The sequence below is a fragment of the Schistocerca americana genome, chromosome 2 (assembly GCF_021461395.2).
Source record: "Schistocerca americana isolate TAMUIC-IGC-003095 chromosome 2, iqSchAmer2.1, whole genome shotgun sequence".
NCBI lineage: Eukaryota > Metazoa > Arthropoda > Insecta > Orthoptera > Acrididae > Schistocerca > Schistocerca americana.
The window spans coordinates 801,541,457-801,565,598 of NC_060120.1; the positions used below are offsets into that span (position 1 = coordinate 801,541,457).

Sequence of the window (24,142 nt, forward strand, 5' to 3'; positions counted from 1 at the left end):
CAGGAAAATTAAAGAGACCTTTGGAGAAGAGAGAACCACTTCTATGAATATCAAGAGCTCGAATGGAAACCCAGTTCTAAGCAAAGAAAGGAAAGCAGAAAGGTGGAAGGAGTATATAGAGTGTCTATACAAGGGCGATGTACTTGAGGACATATTATGGAAATGGAAGAGGATGTAGATGAAGATGAAATGGGAGATACAATACTGCGTGAAGAGTTTGACAGAGCATTGAAAGACCTGAGTCGCAACAAAGCTCCGGGAGTAGCCAACATTCGATTAGAACTACTGACAGCCTTGGGAGAGCCAGTCATGACAAAACTCTACCATCTGGTGAGCAAGATGTATGAGACAGTCGAAATACCCTCAAGAAAGCAGGTGTTGACAGATGTGAAAATTACCGAACTATCAGTTTAATAAGTCACAGCTGCAAAATACTAACGCGAATTCTTTACGCACGAATGGAAAAACTGATAGAAGCCGACCTCGGGGAAGTTCAGTTTGGATTCCGTAGAAATATTGGAACACGTGAGGCAATATTGCCTTTACACCTTACCTTAGAAGAAAGTTAAGGAAAGGCAAACCTACGTTTCTAGCATTTGTAGACTTAGAGAAAGCTTTTGACAATGTTGACTGGAATACTCTGTTTCAAATTCTGAAGGTGGCTGGGGTAAAATACAGGGAGCGAAAGGCTATTTACAATTTGTACAGAAACCAGATAGCAGTTATAAGAGTCGAGGGACATGAAAGGGAAGGAGTGGTTGGGAAGGGAGTGAGACAGGATTGTAGCCTCTCCCCGATGTTATTTAATCTGTATATTGAGCAAGCAGTAAAGGAAACGAAAGAAAAATTCGGAGTAGGTATTAAAATCCATGGAGAAGAAGTAAAAACTTTGAGGTTCGCCGTGACATTGTAATTCTGTCAGAGAGAGCAAAGGACTTGGAAGAGCAGTTGGACGTAATGGACAGTGACTTGAAAGGAGGATATAAGATGAACATCAACAAAAGCAAAACGAGGATCATGGAATGTAGTCGAATGAAGTCGGGTGATGCTGCGGAAATTAGATTAGGAAATGAGACACTTCAAGTAGTAAAGGAGTTTTGCTATTTGGGGAGCAAAATAACTGATGATGGTCGAAGTAGAGAGGATATAAAATGTATACTAGCAATGGCATGGAAAGCGTTTCTGAAGAAGAGAAATTTGTTAACATCGAGTATAGATTTAAGTGTCAGGAAGTCGTTTCTGAAAGCATTTGCACGGAGTGTAGCCATGTATGGAAGTGAAACATGGACGATAAATAGTTTAGACAAGAAGAGAATAGAAGCTTTCGAAATGTGGTGCTACAGAAGAATACTGAAAATTAGATAGGTAGTTCACATAACTAATGTGGAGGTATTGAATAGAATTGGGGAGAAGAGAAGTTTGTGGCACAACTTGACAAGAAGAAGGGACCGGTTGGTAGGGCATGTTCTGAGGCATCAAGGGATCACAAATTTAGCATTGGAGGGCAGCGTGGAGGGTAAAAATCGTAGAGGGAGACCAAGAGATGAATACACTAAGCAGATTCAGAAGGATGTAGGTTGCAGTAAGTACTGGGAGATGAAGAAGCTTGCACAGGATAGAGTAGCATGGAGAGCTGCATCAAACCAGTCTCAGGACTGAAGACCACAACAACAACGACTGAGGGGAAATATTTTTGGCATGTTGGTGCCATCGAAAATTCCGCTCGATTTTGTTGCGAATTTGCAGGATTGTATTTTTCAAACATTCCAAAATATATGCAGCACTTATGATTAGCACATCACCATATTGTGCAAAGCACCACGCACACACGCGCCAAAAGGTATCTGCCACATGTGAAGTTGACACAAAGATTGCAGTTTTACAAATACAACGGCGCCAGAGTATAAAGTGTATCTTGCAAATCGTGTGAACAGCCGTCTGATGATGAACTTGTCAGTTCGAAAACCGGTTACGGCGCTATTTACTAAGTAAATAGCAGTATTAATAGTGGCTGGTTGCTGTCTTCTTCTTTGTAAGAATCAACCTACATTAATTGTGCACAGCCACGGTCTCACCATGTCAGTTTTATACAAAATAGCATAACTGATGATTGTCGGAGTAGAGAGGATATTAAATGTAGACTGCCAATAGCAAGAAAAGCGTTTCTGGAGAAGAGACATTTGTTAACATTGAACATAGATTTAAGTGTAAGAATCTTTCCTGAAAGTATTTGTTTGAAGTGTAGCCATGTACGGAAGTGAAACATGGTCAATAAATAGTTTAGACAAGAAATAAATTGAAGCTTTTGAAATGGGGTGCTACAGACGAATGCTGAAGATTATATGGGTAGATCACGTAACTAACGAGGAGGTACTGAACAGAATTGGGGAGAAGAATAATTTGTGGCACAACTTGACTAGATGAAGGGATCAGTTATTAGAACTCGTTGTGAGGCATTAAGGGATCACCAATTCAGTACTGGACAGAAGCGTACAGAGTAAAAATCGTAGGAGTTCAAGAGATGAATACGCTAAGCAGATTCAGGAGGATCTAGGTTGCGGTAGTTGTTCACAGACGAAGAGGACAGAGTAGCATGGAGAGCTGCATGAAACCAGTCTCTGGACTGAAGGCCACAACAACAATAAGAAATTAATACACATATAGAGACAGTTACAGACTTAAAGGTCTACGACGAGAAGAATGTGACAGGTAGTCGGCCTTGGCCTAATGAGCAACCATTTGCCTGGAACATTTTAAGGAAACCACGGAAAAGCAACAGCAGTATGGCCTCCCAAGTGATACCACAATACTCCTCACATCTATGTATACTGACAGGTTCCTCTTTAGTCATATTTGGTGGTCGACTGCGCAGGGGTATTACGATATTTGAGGAAGCGTAGGTGGCGGTACCGTAGAGATTTCGTGTAGTAAAAATATTGTTGTTACAGATTTACGATTAGAAAATAAAAAGAAATAAAATATGACTGCTATACAAGACATGAGTATTGTGCAGAAATATTCTTCTGCCTCCTGCTTAAGGTGAACTTGTACCAGAAGTACAAACTTCATACGGTACTAAATGAAAAAGAATGCTTATTTGAATATACGACCGGAAGCGCTTTTTTTCATTCAGATGACACAGCAATATCACAGCAAGCATCACACTCTACCAGGGTAGAGACGGTTACCCACCTGCTACAATGATTTGGCATGTAATGTTTTTCATTACCTAATAGTTCATATTTATTATTTTATACAGTTTCATAAGGCATCTCTGATAATTTACTTTTTTTTTCAGTCGAGCCATCGCATCCTACCTCATATCGAAGTACGGGAAAAACGACTCTTTGTACCCAAAGGACGCGTCGAAACGCGTGCTTGTTGACCAGAGGCTGTATTTTGATACTGAACTGTACAAATCATTTGAAGTTGTTTGGGTAAGCATAAAACATTCCTTTTTCTCGTTATACTAAAGAATGTTCCAAACTTGAAATTGTAATTGTCATTGATCTCTGAACTGTACGTCAGGCAGTTTTCTTTAGTTTCCTTTCAGTAACTTTGCATTAATCTTTGTACTGTTCCTATTGAAAAGCCTGCAACTGTACAAATACAGCCGGCCGAAGTGGCCGTGCGGTTAAAGGCGCTGCAGTCTGGAACCGCAAGACCGCTACGGTCGCAGGTTCGAATCCTGCCTCGGGCATGGATGTTTGTGATGTCCTTAGGTTAGTTAGGTTTAACTAGTTCTAAGTTCTAGGGGACTAATGACCTCAGCAGTTGAGTCCCATAGTGCTCAGAGCCATTTTTTTTTTGTACAAATGATGTATATTTTAGTTAATAACGGCTTCTTTAGTTAACAATGGCGTTTCAGTGAGTCTCTTTGTGCTGAGTTCGGAAAGTTCTTATTTTCACGTTTTCAACTTAGATCTGCAATGTGTTCTGTCTTACAAAATGTCTTCTGGTAATGATTTTTTTAATTCCTTTGGTTTGCCTTTATGATAAAATATTTATTCATGGATTGTTTTTTGATCATTCTTTGTTTATTAAATAATTGTTAATGTGCCAATTCAACCTATTTCCATTGGAAAGAAAAAGAGGTAGAAAAGTAAAAGAAATGATAATGAAATAGCGAGTGCTCTTGTTGAAAATGTCAATTTGCTAGTGTGCACACACCCCATATCACAACTCGCTCAGGTAAATTTCCTCAGTCATTTACGCAGGAAATAAATTCTCTAAATGAGGCCGCGATCATTGCGGATTTTTGTGTATAATGCCGCCTAGCTCGTTTAGCATGCTCGAAAGACTTTGTGTTACGATTTCTAAGTTTTGATCAGCAGCCGAAACAGTGTAAAGAATTAAAATGTAATATGTGATCCTGACGTCTTTATTCGAAAAAGACAATTTCCTCAGTGCGTGACTACTACTTCGAGTGTGATGGGAGATGCAAAACCTATTATGCACTGGCTGAAGACAGCTGCTGCCTGTGTGGCGTCAAACTTGCTCAGACGAGCAGTAGACATTGGTATGTAATCCTTATGGGGAAAGTTACCCATGTAGTTGGTCATACAGGATTGCTCGTCTTCCACAGAAACAAATTCACATCGCTGCATGGAGTCTGACTGTATGCTGGCAAGGCAGTGCGATGTGTTTTAGCTGTCAGCCACTTTTGGGTCTGTCAGCGACAAAGGCAGGCAGGCAACGCACCGATCTATTTCTTGGTCATTACAAATGTTGTTGCATCTCAGCTGCAGAAGACTGATGACTTCATCCGGAGCATTCTTACAACTGGGGAATAATTTTTTTCAGGAGGTGCCTACTTGTGGATCATGTAATGGTTTCTGGAACAGTATTTATCGATATTTTTAATAAGCTTTACATTCCTATTAATGATGATTTTTCCCTATCGGTATAGACACCAAAGGAGGTGTCACATGGTATTTTATTCCTTTCAGGGAAAGAATTTATATGACAAAATATTACAACTCCAGTGGTACCTGTTGGACTAAGAGAGAAGTCCTACTAATGTGTTTTCATGCTGACACCTAACTGTACAATTAATACTGCTACAGTTGTTACAGCTGTATCGTATAATCCATCCACCTGTAAAAAGAGAATTTGCATGACTCGAGACGAATTTAATTTCTTTCTTTATATTCGTTCATAAATCTCTGATGCACTGAGCTACCGAGTTGTTTGATAGTGGGATCTTCACTATTACTTTCGCTGTTTCCACCGAACATACATTTTAACATCTCCGTAGCTTAAGGTTCAATAAGATTTTCCGCAGTGGAGCAGGCTTCACAAAGTTCAATTATTTGATAGCTGTCTCAGTAGCCTTATCTGATTTTTTATTAGCTGTTTTTGTGGTTTGAATCAGGTAAGTTTCTAATTTCTGAAGTTCGTCATGCCTTCGACTGCAGCATTAATTTTTTTGTCTCTAGGTTCTCCATTAGCAGACTCTAGATGGCAATCCATATAATCTCGAGCTGTAGAGCTACTTACGATAACTGTGCTGCATATATCATTATTGTTCGTGAATCAAAGGCAAAAAAAGCTTCCATCGTAGTTTCTAAATTTTTTAGTAACTGCTCCGGATTGGTTACTTGTAGGATCACTAACACCTATTCTTTTGAGGTGATTTTATTGGTATCAGTCTTATTACTACCACAATTATCTTTAGCAAAATAACTAGTAATTGAGTCCGAAACAGAAGGAGACACGTTTGGCAGAAGAGCGCTTTAGAGTGTCTTTTTTTAATCCACCTTCCCATCTTGTGAAAAAAATATCGAAAACTATTTGAAGACAAGAAATACAGTGGTAGGTAGCTTATTTTGATAATATTATTAACAGCGGACAGTAAAACTCAATCATTTTTATACAATTTTCTTAAAAGGACAAAAGCAGTGGTGGGGATAGAGGGTTTTCGAAATGTTATGTAGACAATGGCCTTCCTATCTTTTTTTGAAGTGTACAAAGTTATGCTGTCCGGTCTCTGATAAATGAAGTCTTACACTGTGAATGAGGATAGCAGAAGTGGGACGGTATGTTATTTGCAGTGACTGTTTCATATGATTTTTTTTTCTTAAATCTTTGACGGTTAGAGAGAAGATCCTCTGCTGAGTTTCCGTTCTGGTTTCACTTCATTAAAACACACTAGGTTACTGTACACCACCAAAATTGCAAAAGACGTGGTAATTGGTTTTCGTCCGAATTTTTGAACTTTTTCTTTCTTTCCGAGTAACGTCATCAGTGGTGAATTCTGCATAACACTTTCATTTCTCTTGTTGTCAATTAAAATTTGGCTTCTTTTACCAAAACAATATACAGTTGACGTAATTTAAACTAGATTTATATGCCAATGCCGTTGCCATTGCGATGGAAGACTGATCATAGTCTAGCCTTAAAAACAGAACTGTGAACAAGACAAACCAGTGGTTTGAAAAAGCTCAGTCAGTATATTACTGCAACCTGACAAGCCGGCCGGAGTGGCCGAGCGGTTCTAGGCACTACAGTCTGGAACCACGCGACCGCTACGGCTGCAAGTTCGAATCCTGCCTCGGACATGGATGTGTGTGATGTCCTTAGGTTAGTTAGGTTTAAGTAGTTCTAAGGTCTAGGGGACTGATGACCTCAGATGTTAAGTCCCGTAGTGCTCAGAGCAATTTGAACAATTTCCCAGAGACGTTAATTTTTATCATTTTTACCTTCTGGAATGTTATGTAAAAAGGCACCTAATTCCACGGAACGCTTGATTTATCTCCACAGAAACTAGGATTCGGTGGGACAGTTTTCGAAACGCTGCAATATAGGGTGTATCGTGCACCCATTTAAGATATCAGCTATAATTTATATACACTCCTGGAAATTGAAATACGAACACCGTGAATTCATTGTCCCAGGAGGGGGACACTTTATTGACACATTACTGGGGTCAGATACATCACATGATCACACTGACAGAACCACAGGCACATAGACACAGGCAACAGAGCATGCACAATGTCGGCACTAGTACAGTGTATATCCACCTTTCGCAGCAATGCAGGCTGCTATTCTCCCATGGAGACGATCGTAGAGATGCTGGATGTAGTCCTGTGGAACGGCTTGCCATGCCATTTCCACCTGGCGCCTCAGTTGGACCAGCGTTCGTGCTGGACGTGCAGACCGCGTGAGACGACGCTTCATCCAGTCCCAAACATGCTCAATGGGGGACAGATCCGGAGATCTTGCTGGCCAGGGTAGTTGACTTACGCCTTCTAGAGCACGTTGGGTGGCACGGGATACATGCGGACGTGCATTGTTCTGTTGGAACAGCAAGTTCCCTTGCCGGTCTAGGAATGGTAGAACGATGGGTTCGATGACGGTTTGGATGTACCGTGCACTATTCAGTGTCCCCTCGACGATCACCAGTGGTGTACGGTCAGTGTAGGAGATCGCTCCCCACACCATGATGCCGGGTGTTGGCCCTGTGTGCCTCGGTCGTATGCAGTCCTGATTGTGGCGCTCACCTGCACGGCGCCAAACACGCATACGACCATCATTGGTACCAAGGCGGAAGCGACTCTCATCGCTGAAGACGACACGTCTCCATTCGTCCCTCCATTCACGCCTGTCACGACACCACTGGAGGTGGGCTGCACGATGTTGGGGCGTGAGCGGAAGACGGCCTAACGGTGTGCGGGACCGTAGCCCAGCTTCATGGAGACGGTTGCGAATGGTCCTCGCCGATACCCCAGGAGCAACAGTGTCCCTAATTTGCTGGGAAGTGGCGGTGCGGTCCCCTACGGCACTGCGTAGGATCCTACGGTCTTGGCATGCATCCGTGCGTCGCTGCGGTCCGGTCCCAGGTCGACGGGCACGTGCACCTTCCGCCGATCACTGGCGACAACATCGATGTACTGTGGAGACCTCACGCCCCACGTGTTGAGCAATTCGGCGGTACGTCCACCCGGCCTCCCGCATGCCCACTATACGCCCTCGCTCAAAGTCCGTCAACTGCACATACGGTTCACGTCCACGCTGTCGCGGCATGCTACCAGTGTTAAAGACTGCGATGGAGCTCCGTATGCCACGGCAAACTGGCTGACACTGACGGCGGCGGTGCACAAATGCTGCGCAGCTAGCGCCATCCGACGGCCAACACCGCGGTTCCTGGTGTGTCCGCTGTGCCGTGCGTGTGATCATTGCTTGTACAGCCCTCTCGCAGTGTCCGGAGCAAGTATGGTGGGTCTGACACACCGGTGTCAATGTGTTCTTTTTTCCATTTCCAGGAGTGTATTTTGCTTCACCAAGTTCAGTTTATGAACATTCTAGCTTTTGCTATGTTTAATAATAATTGCAACCCGCCACATACTCATTGCACCTAACGTACTGATTATAATGTTTCGTATGTTGCCTACAGGCTGGAGACTTTTTTGCCGGATTTGTACCTAAGCACGATATGGACAGGTTGATCCTTGGACTAGAAATACTAAACAGGATGCTAGAGGGCAAAGAATGGCTCGCACTGGACCACATCTCGCTTGCAGACTACGCCACAGCTGCGACCATGGCAGCATTGGAGGTAGTGAAATGTTATCCTATACTGTTCACTCCAGTATAATGTTGGGAAAAACGTAGATGGGACGTCCAACTAACTGAATATTTTTTTGCTTTTCTATCGCCAATTCTTTGAATCTGATCTGACAGCTGTCATTTAGTTTTGATCACTAATAACATTAAAGTCCATAGTAGCTACTCTAAACCATGCTAGTCCAAATTAAATTACTCGCTCGAATTTTTAATGACTAGTGTATTCGTTATGTGTGTTGGTATAGCAATATTTGTCAATTTTGAAATCGAAAAAGAACTAAGTGATAATAAATTTTTATACTTTAGCATAATTTTATAATAATAACAAATATTCGCATCTTTTTCAGTATATTCCACATCTTAAACTTGATCTGTCTAAGTATGGAAACATTTCACGATGGCTTCGCCGTGTTGAAAATTCATTCCCTAGGTATGCAGAATTGAAGAAAATATATAGTGATTCTGTGGTTGCCTTAATGGAAGAACAGAAGAAACAAAAACAAGGACAAAGAAAATGAAACAAACTGTGTATGAATTACTTTTAGATTAATATTTGTAATAAATATTCAAATAGATCCATATGTTTTCATTTCTTAAGAACATGTTCTCCGAACCAATATATGCGGCGCGATATGCGCCGGTATTTTGCAAATACTTGAGGTAATGTGAATGAAGACATTTTGCTATTCAGTGTAGTTCCTTCTCATTGAAACAGTCTGTGTTGGTAATGCAGTATAAGTATTGCAGAAAGGTCATCCTAGATTAAATTCTTTTTTGTATTCATTTTAGAGTAATGTTTCGGCAGAAAGACGTTTCTTAATCGTAGGATTACAACAGAAAGTGCTATATTTGTTTTGTACTGAGGTGCTACAGTGTAAGTGTACAATTAATTTAGCGGAAGAAAGTTTAACTACAATTTTTATGGTCATTTGTCATAATTTTTCGCAACTACCGAATATCTTCGTTTCTCCGTAATCAGTATGCTTTGTCCACTCATTGCATTAAAACATAAGAATGGACGCTGATCCACTATGCATGCTCAAAAAGAACATAGTTACTAGACGCATCCCTAAACAAAAAATTAAATATGACAGGCTATCCTATAACATGTATAATGATTACATGCAAGATTCAAATATAAAGTCGGCAAATTGATAACTGTATACTTACCACAATACGACATTATGAAGGGAAAAAGATAACCTGAAAGTACTAAAAACTCGGTATTCACTACGTGAACGAAATTTATCCAGTAGTGTTGGTTGCTAGTGAAATTATCTATTAATTGGAATACAAAACTAATGATCAGTGTAGTAACAGCAAATAGTAGATAAAACTGGACGCAAAGAAAGTTACACCGTTAGGTCATTTACAAGATTTCTGTCGAAAAGTAGTAGAACGACTCAGGTCACAGACAAAACACGCATGACTTGTGTATGTGGTTTCATGCTTCTTAATTACAGAATACTAAATAGTGAAAAGGCTTAAATTTTATATGACATGAACATATTTGTCTTCGTCACTACTGGTACGACAGGGTTACCAACAATATAGGAAGAGGATAAGTGACTGGGGGTTGAAGGTTTGTACACCTTTCTTATCAGAAAACACAATTTATTCACAGTAGAATCACAACAAACAATTTCCAACAAGTGATACAACTCACTAGAAAAATTCAGCTTTAAGTAACTCACAACAATAGTATGAGGGTCACACCAAAAGAAATGCACAATATTTTTTTAAATACATCTTTTATCCTACATGTTTGAAAGTTTTACAGTGTGTAGACACGTCCTTTAGGAGCAATATTTTCATTTCTCCACATAATTTCCATCCCTCTGAACTGCCTTACGCCATCTTGGAACCAGCACCTCTATACCCGCACAGTAAAATTCTGGACTAATCTGTTGGAGCAACTGTTTGGCAGCGTGCACAAGGGAGTCATCATCTTCAAACATTGTTCCACGAAGAGAGTCTTTCAGTTTTCCAAAGAGATGATAGTCACATAGAGCCAGGTCAGGACTGTAAGGCGGGTGTTTCAGTGTTGTCCATCCGAGTTCTGTGATCGCTTTCATGATTTTTTGACTGACATGTGGCCGTGCATTGTCGTGCTACAGCAAAACATCCTCCTTTTGCCGATATGGTCGAACACGACTCAGTCGAGCTTGAAGTTTATTCATTGGCGTCACATATGCATCAGAATTCATGGTGGTTCCACTTGGCATGATGTCCACAAGCAAGAGTCCTTCGGAATCGAAAAACACCGTAGCCATAACTTTTACAGCAGAATGTGCGGTTTTGAATTTTTTTCTTCGGTGAATTTGCATGATGCCATTCCATTGATTGCCTCTTCGTCTCTGGTGAAAAATGATGGAGCCACGTTTCATAATCTGTCACAATTCTTCCAAGAAATTCATCTCCACCATTCTCATACTGTTCCAAAAGTTCGCTGCATACCGTTTTTCTTGTTTCTTTGTGAGCCACTGTCAACATCCTGGGAACCCACCTGGCACAAACCTTTTTTAACGCCAAAATTTTCAGTATTCTGCAAACACTTTCTTCCCCTATCCCGACGTAGCGTGACAATTCGTTCGCTGTGATGCGTCTGTCAGCAGTCACCAATTCGTTAACTCTCTGCACATTGTCTGGAGTGTGAGCAGTACGAGGCCTGCCTCAATATTGCCGTTTCCGCTTTCATCACGTAACCTGCTTGCCCACCGACTAACTGTACTGCGATCGACAGTAGCATCTCCATACACCTTTTTCAACCTCTTGTGGATGTTTTCCACTGTCTCGTTTTCACAGCACAGGAATTCTATGACAGCAAATTGCTTCTGACGAACGTCAAGAGTAGCAGCCATCTTGAAGACATTCTGTGACGGCGCCAGTCACGGGAACAGGTTGAACTAAGTTTGAAAACAAGCGGGAAGGATTTATCTACACACTGTAAAACTTTCACACATGCACAATGAAAACAGCATTTTGACAATAGTAGTGTGCTTTTCTTTTGGAGTGATCCTCATATATTTTAACTCAGAGTTAGTTGTCGTACTGAATGGTCTTCACATCCTAATTAGTGAAGAATATGGATTGTGATCAAGCCGTAAGGAAACGAAAGTAATTAGGAATAGAAAAATGATATCAGCGATAAACTGAACATCAAAAATTAGGGACGAAGTGAAGAGGTTCTGCAATCTCAGAAGCAAAGTAACAAGTGCCAAAGCAAGAGGAGCGTAAAAAGCAGACTAACACTGATGAAGAAGGCATTCTTCGTCAAAAAATTCTACTAGCATCTAACATAGGCCTTAATCTGAGGAAGCTATTTCCAAAAATATACGTTTGGAGCGCAATGTTGTATGACAGTCGATAATGGATTGTGAGAAAATAAAAAAAGAGAGGGTCGAAGAGGTTGGGATCCAGTACTACAGAAAAACTCTGAAAATTAAGTGGACTGATAGGAGATGAGGGTTTTCTCCGCTGAATCAGCGTATAAAGGAACATATGGAAACGCCAAAAAGAAGACGGGACAGAATGGTGGGACATGCATTGTCAGAGAACAGCTTCCGTGCTACTAGTGGAAACTGTAGAGTGTAAACACTGCATATATTCACAAATAATTCAGGATAGTGGGTCGAGCAGCTCGCCATTTAGTAATTTTGAGGTCTTCTTCCCTACTCGTCTCATTACATTTTCGAGTGGGTGTTAAAGATCTTGCTGTCGTGCGCCCACTAAACCTTTTCATCATCATCATTGAGATAGCGTCAAAGAGCTACTCTGAGATGAAAAGCTTTCCATAGGAAGCAAATTCAAGCCGGGCCGCATCAAACCAGTTAGAAGAATGGATATGGAAATAATTTGGATACTGAGGCACTCAGGAAAGGTTCAAATGGCTCTGAGCACTATGGGACTTAACTTCTAAGGTCATCAGTCCCCTAGAACTTAGAACTACTTAAACCTAACTAACCTAAGGACATCACACACATCCATGCCCGAGGCAGGATTCGAACCTGCGACCGTAGCGGCCGCGCGGTTCCAGACTGTAGCGCCTTTAACCGCTTGGCCACCACGGCCGGCACTCAGGAAAGAAGAGATAGGTTTGAAGTTCTCCAAGGCTGTAGATACCGTGATAAAGAAGCCCACAATATGCAAAAAAAGCAAATTAAATAAGCCAGCCGTTTGCCGACAGTCCGCTGTATGCTTCCAATTCCTCAAATGGAAATGCATCATTCTTCGAAAAGCATTGACACGACACCATGTGGTTTTTAAAATAAGATTGAGGACTTTCGTACTGTTTTCTATTCATCTGAGCAGCGGAATTAACAATTCGCCTTACTCAAAGTCGTCCATCAGTGCTGTTGCAGTGAATCCTGATGGAGTTTGGAATTCCTGTGTGATTACGACCCTCTTCAACTGTCAGCGGTCTCTGTCAGCCAACAGACGAGGTCGGCCTGTACGCTATTTTGCTTTGCATGTCCCTTCAGGTTTCCACTTCACTATCACACCGGAAACAGTGGACCTAGGGATGTTTAGCAGTCTGGAAATCTCGCCTACAGACGTATGACAACTGACACCCAATCACCTAACCACGTTTGAAGTCCGTGAGTTCCGCGGACCGCCCGTTTCTGCTCTCTCACGATGTATGACTGTTGAGGTCGCTGATATGGAGTACCTGGCAGTAGGTGGCAGCACAATATACCTAATAGGAAAACGTATGTTTTTGGGGTGTCCGGATACTTTTGATCACATAGTGTAGAATGATTTTTATTCCGACAATGATGGATGGAAATTATTTCTCAAAGGATCGGCTGAAGGCAGTTAAGAAAAGGATCGTGTCAGACCTAATATAATACCCGACAGAGGCAACAAATGAGGCTGCTTCCCTGGTATTTCTTAAGTCTACTACATAAAACGTAGTTCACTGGAATGCGTTCTTTGATGTCTTATTGTTTGAAACAGTACATTATGTTGGCACTGACTGAGATTTGGAAAGAGCCAATACAAAATACTAAAATAGTACTGGATTGGATTGGATTGTTTGGGGGAAGAGACCAAACAGCGAGGTAATCGGTCTCATCGGATTAGGGAAGGACGGGGAAGGAAGTCGGCCGTGCCCTTTCAGAGGAACCATCCCAGCATTTGCCTGGAGCGATTTAGGGAAATCACGGAAAACCGAAATCAGGATGGCCGGACTCGGGATTGAACCGTCGTCCTCCCGAATTCGAAAATAGTACTGTCAGTGGATTCTTCTTATTGTGGGTTCTACAGATCGCATTATACGAAACCTTTCATTGCTGATATAGATCAGAGAATTGAAATGCGGTACCACGATTTCTCTATGATCTACATGAGGTGATAGTAAAGTTCCATTTTACATCCTTCCTTGTCAGTATTATGAGGGAATGGGGACGAGCTGGTTTCTCCGAAGTCATACTTTGTAATTAAAACTGCCACTTTACTGCTGCTCCCTCAAGAATTTTCCCCTTAAAGCGTTAAAAACAGCATAAGATATAGTACTTTAAGCCATTACACATGCGGAAAGCTTAAGATACATTAATTACCTGGTAAAAGGTCCGATATTCCTATCAGTGGATATTAAAGTAGGGTGTGTCCATCCTTCCGCCTTATGACGGCTTGACGTCTGCTGAGAACATTTTCAGTGAGGTGTTTGAATTTTTGCGCAGTAAAGGCAACTCATTATTCCTCAAAATCCTAAACCAGAGAAGGTAGTGATGTTGGGCGCTAGGGTATGGACCCAAGTCGACACTCACCAAATGTGTTTCATTGGGTTCAGATCTAAACTTTGGGCAGACCACTTCATTTCAGCAATGGTATTGCTCACAAACCTTTCCCTCATGGATGCTGATTATGTGTCCGTATCGTGCTGCATTTAGCGTTTCCTTAAGCGCAAATTGGGGATCACACCCTAACCACAACACACTCATACCTTAACACAACTTCCTATCCCCTTCACTAATGGCACTACAAGTGGTGGCAAGGAACGTCCTCCAGGTACTCGCCACATCGGAATCCTTCCTTCGGATCACCACAAGGAACGAAGGAATTCGACCAAATTATTCGTTTTCCGCCATCCACTGCCCATTGGGATCGCTCTTTACGCCACCTCAAGCATCCTTAAATGTGTGGCTTCTGGTGAACTGTTCGACCAGTCTACCTCATATTTTGCCTCCTTTAGGGCAGCCATTGCTCTAGCCGGACTGCTGGTAGCACTTTGCAACTGAGGAATGATTCCTTCCGCTAACCTCATGCAGTTTTTTACAACCTCCCTCCGCAGTGCTCTACGTTTCCTGTACGTCAGTACATGAGATCTGTCTGGTCTTGGTTTAACTGTGGGTGCTGCTTCGCGTTCCCACTTAACAACCGCAACACTAACAAACATCTTGGACATCTGGAATGTCCTGACGGATTTATTACTTATGTGATATTCGATGGCTAGTCCACGTTCGAAGTCACTTTTCTCTTCTGACCGTCCTACGCTGCTATTATTGCTTCTTTACAGGCAAAGCAACATCCTCACCTTTTTTTATGCTGACCAGTTCGCCTCTCACATCATCTAGCGGTCAGTTGCGCATTACATGTGAGTGTTTGGACACTTCTGATAAGACAGTGTATATCGGTGCTTGTCTCTGGATTACGCAAGGAAAGACAGCAGGTAATTTCTTCTACTTGTCCTTCCATTTTAATGGCTTCAGTTTAGTTTGTCGTCTAAACATTTGTTTTGTGATTAGTAGGTACAAAATTTTAAAGATACTTGACATTCACTTTCGAGATACACAGAAAAATGAATGAAGTTCTTACAAACTTTTATTCAATCGTTTACCATCCTGATAAAAGTGCTGACAACTAAATAACGAGAGACACGAAACATTGAAATATTCATTTAGTAAACTACGTGATTTCCTCATTCCATTCCTCTAAAACTACAGATATCCTCTCCTCATTGTTTTTCGCTATTTGTTTCTCTTTATATTATCATATTTTCTCTGATTGATACAAATTACGAAGACATTTAAACAATGAACTTGGCAGACATTCCCAAAGATTTCTTGGAATTTCTGACAAACTGTCGCAGCCGCTCATTTTGTTTAATTTTTTTTCAAGCAATCGATTTATTATCATAGTTACATAAGTGTAAACATAAACTGAAGGCCTCGGCTGTGGACAAAGATAAGGGGCAAATTGGTTGTTTTGAGAAACTGCAGTCTAAAGTTTCAGTAAAATCTCACAAATAAGATATTTTAGTTACATTCATTGTGATTTTTATCAGCTAAAACATTGTTTCAAATAACTCTAGAGTAGCGAATATTTTATTAAACCTTAAGTTCTGCGGTAAAGTGTTATTCTTAAAAATGGGACAGTGTGTGTTTACCATTGTATCGTTCCAAACTGAGTGCACTTAACATGCGTTACCACTAACTTACCATTGTTTACTTGCTGGGTGAATTAACGAAGTGTACTGTGATACCATTCAAAAATACAGATTTTAGAGGTCCACATTTATTCAGTTTATGATAGTAATATTTGAATTACAAAGTTTTGAAATAATTGACTATAACAACCTCAAAGTAATAAACGAAACTAAGGGTGTCCCTTAATTTTATCCCTTAATTTTGCTGCCATCACGTAAACATTGGTTAGGGTCGCAAGTTGAACATTGTTTACTTGCTTAAACACAACTGTTAACTTTTACGTGATTTGCGACAATTTTCGAAGCGTATTTGCGTTCAGAAATATGTTCAGCAACTTTATCTGAGTCGTAGTTACCCACATCATCCTCGGATGTACAAATCGTCCCTGAAAATCATTTCTCTGGCATGAACACAGCACATATTACTACTACTTGCAGCCATGTTTTTCACTCTTACTATTGTTTACATGCACAAATACTGACCAAATTATCATTAGCGAGTATCTGAAATTAGAGACAGAGCTGCCATTTCTCGGTTTTGCGTGGAACTGTCAGCTAATAAGAACAAAACACATCACGTACAATGTTTTGTATGCAGTAAATCTGTTTCCTTTCGACTGTCCCTTACCACTGTCTACAGCTCATGTTCACAAATGAAGAACTAAAGAAGTAAGCCTTTTTCGTCGTACATCTGAAAAGAAGTTTCTATTGAGCAACTGATTTTTTTTTTTTTTGTGTTGATAGCCTTTGTTATCCTTTATCATACATTTTCCCCACCGCTGAATTTATCTATCTTGAACGTTGAAAGGCATAATCAGTCTTAAATGATGATGATGACGAGGATTCCAAGAAACTTAGCTCAGCGTGTGCAGCAGTCCCTGTCAGTGAAACAATGTCATAAAGAAACATGGTTCGAATCTCAATCTGACCATCTTGATCAAGCATTTTGGTGTCTAACGTAAGCACAGGAATCCATTCTTTCTCAAATCAACGGCAAATAGCTTCCCCCATCCTAAACCATTTGTGCTACTTCTAATGGCCTCCAACAAACGTCCAGGGTACTTTCTTAAGCTCTAACATTATATTTTTCCGAGGTTGTTGACTTACTGTGCTAACGACAACAGTCTTCGTTACTGTCAAATGGTTCACATGGCTCTGAGCACTACGGGACTTAACATCTGAGGTCATCAGTCCCCTAGAACTTAGAACTACTTAAACCTAACTAACCTAAGGACATCACATACATCCATGCCCAAGGCAGAATTCGAACCTGCGACAGTAGCGGTCGCGCAGTTCCAGACTGTAGCTCCTAGAACTGCTCGGCCACCCCGGCCGGCCGTTACTGTCAGGCAATGTGTATTGACGAGACCACTTGGCATCAATAAAATTATCCTTGCTACATTTTCTCGACCTGTAGCTAAGATCTCTGCGCCGCTGCGTTCAAAAGGTAGTCGAACATATTACACTGATGATTTTTTTTTGGCACCAGTCTTCTGACAGGTTTGATGTGGCCTGCCGAGAATTTCTCTCCTTTGCCAACTTCTCGTTCCAAAGTTGCATTTACAGCTTACGTCCGCAGTTATTTACTGGATGTATTCCTGTCTCTGTCCTCCTCTGCAGTTTTTACCCCCTACAAATCTCTCTAGTTATAGTACCGTGGAAGTCATTCCCTGATGTGTTAACGGATGACCTACCATTCTGTTCCATAATCTTGTCAGTGTTTTCCATGTATTCATTTCCTCGCCGATTCCGTGGAGAATCTCTTCATTCCTAACCTTACCATTCCACCGAATTTTTTACCCTGATGACTTTCAGGCGGTTAAATATTTTAATGCACAACTAGATCTCACGCTGGTCACTTTGATACCACGTTTGCCTATTTAACTCTCTTTGTTTGGCTATGAAAATTCGGACAAAACCTCATGGTGTAATTAATAGGAGGTCTTGTTTTCGTTCTGCTCCCGCGTTTGCAAAAATGTATCGAGTGTTAATCATACAATAAAATAGTCCTTTCTGCGTGCTGTCATTTCCAAATATCCTCGTTTCGGTATCTTGAACTATTTATGAGATATGACGATTTTTACCACCTCTTGGTTCATCGGACGCTCCGCGAGTAACCCGTCCGCGAATATAACAACCAATATCTCAAAAATGAAAAGCGATGTCATTCCGGTTTCAACTTTAAATACAATTTAGATATATTGGTTACATTTCATACGCAATAATGTATGGCTTTAAAGGAACTATTTGGAAAATCTACGCAATGTGGTTTTACCTGTGCAAATTCTTAAAAATGTCATGCAACCATGTACTCAATTTCGTGCAGCACAGTAACTATGACGAAAAACGAAAATAAATACAGACCTTTTTCGAGTAAAGATGTCAAGCTATAAGATGCTGAAGAATCAAATTTTTTTACCACATACTTTTCTTGAAATCGGATGATAAGCATTTCGTAGCTGTCGTAGCGTCCACTCCACTGCTTTGCCGAGAAGACGCGTAGCTGTCGCTCTCTGTTGCACGTGCTGCAGCGACAAGATTCAAACACGTATGAATTCAAACGTTGTCAGTTGGAGCGGAAGACAAGCAGCGACATAAATGTCGCTCACGTAGGACTGTTCCGTAACTATACCTGTGGTTGCGTATTATCGCCTGTAGCTGTCGTGCGCTGTCGGTCGCTTCTGTCGCTTACGTGGGATGCGGCCTTACTTGATGATTTTCCGTCAGGTACTACGAACTGTGACGCCTCTGACAGCAAAACACAATCCGGTCACTTAACTGAGACGATATTCCAGAAGTACGCAATTTGACTACATGCCGCTTGTCTGGTACAGTGTCAAAAGCCTTCTGGAAATCAAGATACACATAATCAAGATACACATAATCAAGATACCTTCTCAATAGCTAGTTGTGTTTGACAAGAACGACGTTTTATATAGCTGTATTGACTGTTTGTCAATAGACCGTTCTCTTCGAGGTAGGTCATAATGTTTGAACACAATATATGTTCCAAAATCCTGCTAACGTTAATTATATGGGCCTATAATTTAGTGGATTACTCCATTAGCTATCTTGAATATTGGCGTCACCTGTGCAACTTTCTTTGGGATCGGATCTTTCGTCGAGCGAGCGGTTAAATATGATTATTAACCGTCGTATACCAAGAGGGGAAGAGGGGGGGGGGGGTACTTTATGCCCACCTTTTGAAAATACTGAAATCCACTCAGGTACTTTATTTTTCAAATTTTGTAAAAAAAATCTGATTGTTTTATATTTTTCGTTTAAGCTTAATCGGAAAATCTAAGTGTAAGGGTGCTGGTCATAAAGTCTCTCTCCACTTGGTAGTAGATACGAATTCCCACAACAGTCGTCTTGTTCCACAAATAATAGCATTACATAACCTTAGAACGCATGGACATTATACAGGGCTATTACAAATGATTGAAGCGATTTCATAAATTCACTGTAGCTCCATTCATTGACATATGGTTACGACACACTACATATACGTAGAAAAACTCATAAAGTTTTGTTCGGCTGAAGCCGCACTTCATGTTTCTGCCGCCAGAGCGCTCGAGAGCGCAGTGAGACAAAATGGCGACAGGAGCCGAGAAAGCGTATGTCGTGCTTGAAATGCACTCACATCAGTCAGTCATAACAGTGCAACGACACTTCAGGACGAAGTTCAACAAAGATCCACCAACTGCTAACTCCAGTCGGCGATGGTACGCGCAGTTTAAAGCTTCTGGATGCGTCTGTAAGGGGAAATCAACGGGTCGGCCTGCCGTGAGAGAAGAAACGGTTGAACGCGTGCGGGCAAGTTTCACGCGTAGCCCGCGGAAGTCGACGAATAAAGCAAGCAGGGAGCTAAACGTACCACAGCCGACGGTTTGGAAAATCTTATGGAAAAAGCTAAAACAGAAGCCTTACCGTTTACAATTGCTACAAGCCCTGACACCCGATGACAAAGTCAAACGCTTTGAATTTTCGGCACGGTTGCAACAGCTCATGGAAGACGATGCGTTCAGTGAGAAACTTGTTTTCAGTGATGAAGCAACATTTTTTCTTAATGGTGAAGTGAACAGACAATTTGTGCGAATCTGGGCGGTAGAGAATCCTCACGTATTCGTGCAGCAAATTCGCAATTCACCAAAAGTCAAACGCTTTGAATTTTTGGCGCGGTTGCAACAGCTCATGGAAGACGATGCGTTCAGTGAGAAACTTGTTTTCAGTGATGAAGCAACATTTTTTCTTAATGGTGAAGTGAACAGACACAATGTGCGAATCTGGGTGGTAGAGAATCCTCACGCATTCGTGCAGCAAATTCGCAATTCACCAAAAGTTAACGTGTTTTGTGCAATCTCACAGTTTAAAGTTTACGGCCCCTTTTTCTTCTGCGAGAAAAACGTTACGGGACACGTGTATCTGGACATGCTGGAAAATTGGCTCATGCCACAACTGGAGACCGACAGCGCCGACTTCATCTTTCAACAGGATGGTGCTCCACTGCACTTCCATCATGATGTTCGACATTTCTTAGACAGGAGATTGAAAAACTGATGGATCGGTCGTGGCGGAGATCATGATCAGCAATTCATGTCATGGTCTCCACGCTCTCCCGACTTAAGCCCATGCGATTTCTTTCTGTGGGGTTATGTGAAAGATTCAGTGTTTAAACCTCCTCTACCAAGAAACGTGCCAGAACTGCGAGCTCGCATCAACGATGCTTTCGAACTCATTGATGGGGACATGCTGCACCGAGTGTGGGAGGAACTTGATGTCTGCCGAATCACTAAAGGGGCACATATAGAACATTTGTGAATGCCTAAAAAAACTTTTTGAGTTTTTGTATGTGTGTGCAAAGCATTGTGAAAATATCTCAAATAATAAAGTTATTGTAGAGCTGTGAAATCGCTTCAATCATTTGTAATAACCCTGTATTTCTCTGGGTTGACAGCAACAATGGTCTCAACGACGATTCATTTCCCTTTGGTTCTCTATTGTTTCCTGTTCAGTGGCACTTAGTCCAGTGTTAGATACAAACGTGATTGAAACTTACTGACAGAGAAATATCACAGGTTTTGGAAGAATCTACAGATGTTCAAATTGAATTTGATGAAACTGACGATGTAGTGAGTGAATCTGAAGAGGAATGTGTTGTGCTCGAGTATGTGGAGAGTGGTAGAGTAGCTACAGAGGTTAGTGACAAGCATATTATAAACACTGGAACAATTTATAACACCAAACCTCATCACATTAGAAGACGAGTAGCACAAAACATAGTGACAGAAAGAGAAGGCATAAGTAAAGTGTACTTCAATAGCACTATAACGACTTTTACTACTAATGTTTCTCAAAATAATTATACTTAGTAAAGTTAAATGATGAGGTGAGTGAAAGATTTAAAATGCGTTTTTGAAAACAGTTTGAAAAGAAATATTCACGTTCTGGATCTTGATTATGCATCAATAGACTTTTCAAAAGTATGTTATTAATGTAATTCAAGAATAATTAATGAATTTTATTTGTTTCTTAAGTTTTTTATGGTGGCCACAAAGTACTCACCCCCCCTCCCTTCCCCCCACCCCTCCTCTTGGTGATACACGTTACTGAAAATGGCTTGGTATTGCGAGGGTTACGTATGGAGGTATTGCATCAACATACTCTGAAAGGATCCTAACTGGTATACAGTCTGGACCATAAGACTTGCTTTTATTAAGTGATTTAGGTTGCTTCACTACTCCGAGGATATCTACTTCTAAGCTGCTCATGTTGGCAGCTGTTCTTGATTCGAATTCTGGAATATTTACTTCTTCTTTTTTGAAGAAGGAATTTCGGAAGACTATTTAGTTACTCTGCTTTGGCAGCACTGTCGTCGATAGTGTTTCCATTCCTATCGCCCAGAGAAGGCATTGATTGTGTCTTACACATTGTTGGGAAGTTAGTAAAAAATGGAAAAAGAAATGCAGACTCAATCTAGATAAGGAAACGCAAAGGAGATAAGAATTTCAAGTCAGCATACAGTAATATTAAAAGTGTCACAGAATTAACAGAAGTGGGATTCATTATGAATAGAAAGGCAGGACAGAGACTGAGTTACTGTAAACAATTCAGTAGTGGGGTATTTCACATCAGAATCGGCAGCAAATAACATCAACAACCACAGTTTAGGTACACATACCAACGTCACAAGCAAAAGATGATGAGACAGGGTCGGTATGGGGATACTGAGTGGATAATTCAGTATGTACAGGGAAATGCTACTGTAATAATCATAGGGATTCTAACTAAGATATTAGGGAAGGAATAGAAGAGTTACAGGAAAATATGGGCTTGCTAGTAGAGAGGAGAGAGGAGAAAGAGTAAGAAATGAAATGAACGTACGGCATCATTGGCCAGGAGGGCCCATCCAGTAATGAAGTTCTGGGACGAATTTTAGTTACTAATAGCAGATACACTGCTCAAAAACCATAATAGGGGAAGATATGCTTGGAAAAGACCCAAACGTCAGCTAATCTAACGTACCATCGTGTGACGTAACAAGCCCCTTCCTTCCGAAGAATATATTTTTATAAATATCTAAACATAGGTTTTGCAACTGGCTGGATGATTTTTTTTACCTCTCCGGCATCATAGAGAAGCATAGATACAAGGAAGGTAACTGCAAAGAAGCACTTGGTGACAGAAAATATACTTCAACTGGTGGAGGAAAGAAGGAAATACAAAAATGAAAAGGGAAATAGAGGAACACAGCAATACAGTTATCACTTAGGAGTGACACCGAGCGAGGTGGCACAGTGGTTAGACACTGGACTCGCATTCAGGAGGATGACGGTTCAATCCCGCGTCCGGCCATCCCGATTTAGGTTTTCCGTGATTTCCCTAAATCGCTCCAGGCAAATGCCGGGATGGTTCCTTTCAAAGGGCACGGCCGACTTCCTTCCCCGTTCATCCCTAATCCGATGAGACCGATGACCTCGCTGTCTGGTCTCCTTCCCCAAACAACCCCCAGCTTAGGAGTGAAATAAATTGGAAGTGCAGAGAAGTCAAGAGGAAACGTCTACTGGAACAATGTAAGGAAATATGAAAAGAGAGGCGTGAATATTAGAGTGCAATGGGCGTTCCAGTGTCAAACGCATGGGTTAGAGCAGATAGGGGAAAGGATACACTGAAGACCTGTGTGAGGCTGAAGAAGTGATTCACGACGTGACAGAAATGGCAGTACATTAGAGTTTTACGGGACCAGGGATCAAGTAAGGCAAAGGGATAGATAACATTCCTTTGGAACCTCTCACATTATTAAGAGATGTGGGTCCCAAGACACTATCAGGGTTAATGTGTAAAATCTACGAGACTGGAGTCATTAAATAAGACTTTCGGAAAAATGTCATGCATAAAATCCCGAATATAGCAGGGGCAGACAAATGCGAGAACAATCGCAAAATCAGCTTAACGTCTCTTCCATCCACATTGCTGAAAAGAATAATGTGCTGAACGCTGGAGAAGAAAACTAATGATCTGTTAGATGACAACCATTTTGGATTTAGGAAAGTTAAATGCTCCTGAGAACAGGTCTGACGTTCCGGTTGATACTGCATGCAAGACTTAAGAATAAATTAGACACGTTCGTAGAATTCGCCGATCTATAAAGAGCGTTCAATAATGTAAAATGGCGCAAGATATTTGAAATTACCATAAACAACTAAAAGCTACAGGGAAAGACGGATAGGCCTAATATACAGTATTTTCCAAAAGTAAAAGGAAACAACAGTGGAAGACCAAGAACGAAGTGTTCGGATTAAAGGGTCACACAGGAATACAGTGTGTCGCCTCTCCCCTTCTGTTTATACATCGCTGAAGCAAGACTGAAATAACTGAGATTTATGAGTGGGATTAAAGTTCAGGGTGAAAGTATTACATTAAACTGGTGACTACGAAGAAGGAGAAGTTACGGAAATCTGTTATCTTGGGAACAAAATAACCGATGTCGGACGAAGCCAAGAGGACATTAAAAGCTGATCAGCGCAGACAAAGAGGGCATTCCTGGTGAACAGACATCTACTGTAGTCAAATATAGGTCTTAATTTGATGATGAAATTTCTGAGATTGTACGTTTGGAGCAAAGCATTGTATGGTGGTGAAACACAG

At 41.2% G+C, this 24,142-nt stretch overlaps 1 protein-coding gene across 1 annotated transcript in view; it reads left to right on the forward strand.

Annotated features, from left to right (window-relative positions):
• LOC124595868 (glutathione S-transferase 1-1-like) overlaps positions 1–9,143 on the forward strand; it is a 34,884-nt gene extending 25,741 nt beyond the window's left edge. The window contains exons 4-6 of the mRNA XM_047134774.1: positions 3,299–3,437; positions 8,399–8,560; positions 8,916–9,143. Coding sequence (XP_046990730.1) covers positions 3,299–3,437; positions 8,399–8,560; positions 8,916–9,086 — 472 coding nt within the window. The 3' untranslated portion in view covers positions 9,087–9,143. The remainder of the gene's footprint in view (positions 1–3,298; positions 3,438–8,398; positions 8,561–8,915) is intronic.
• Positions 9,144–24,142: the final 14,999 nt, after the last annotated feature.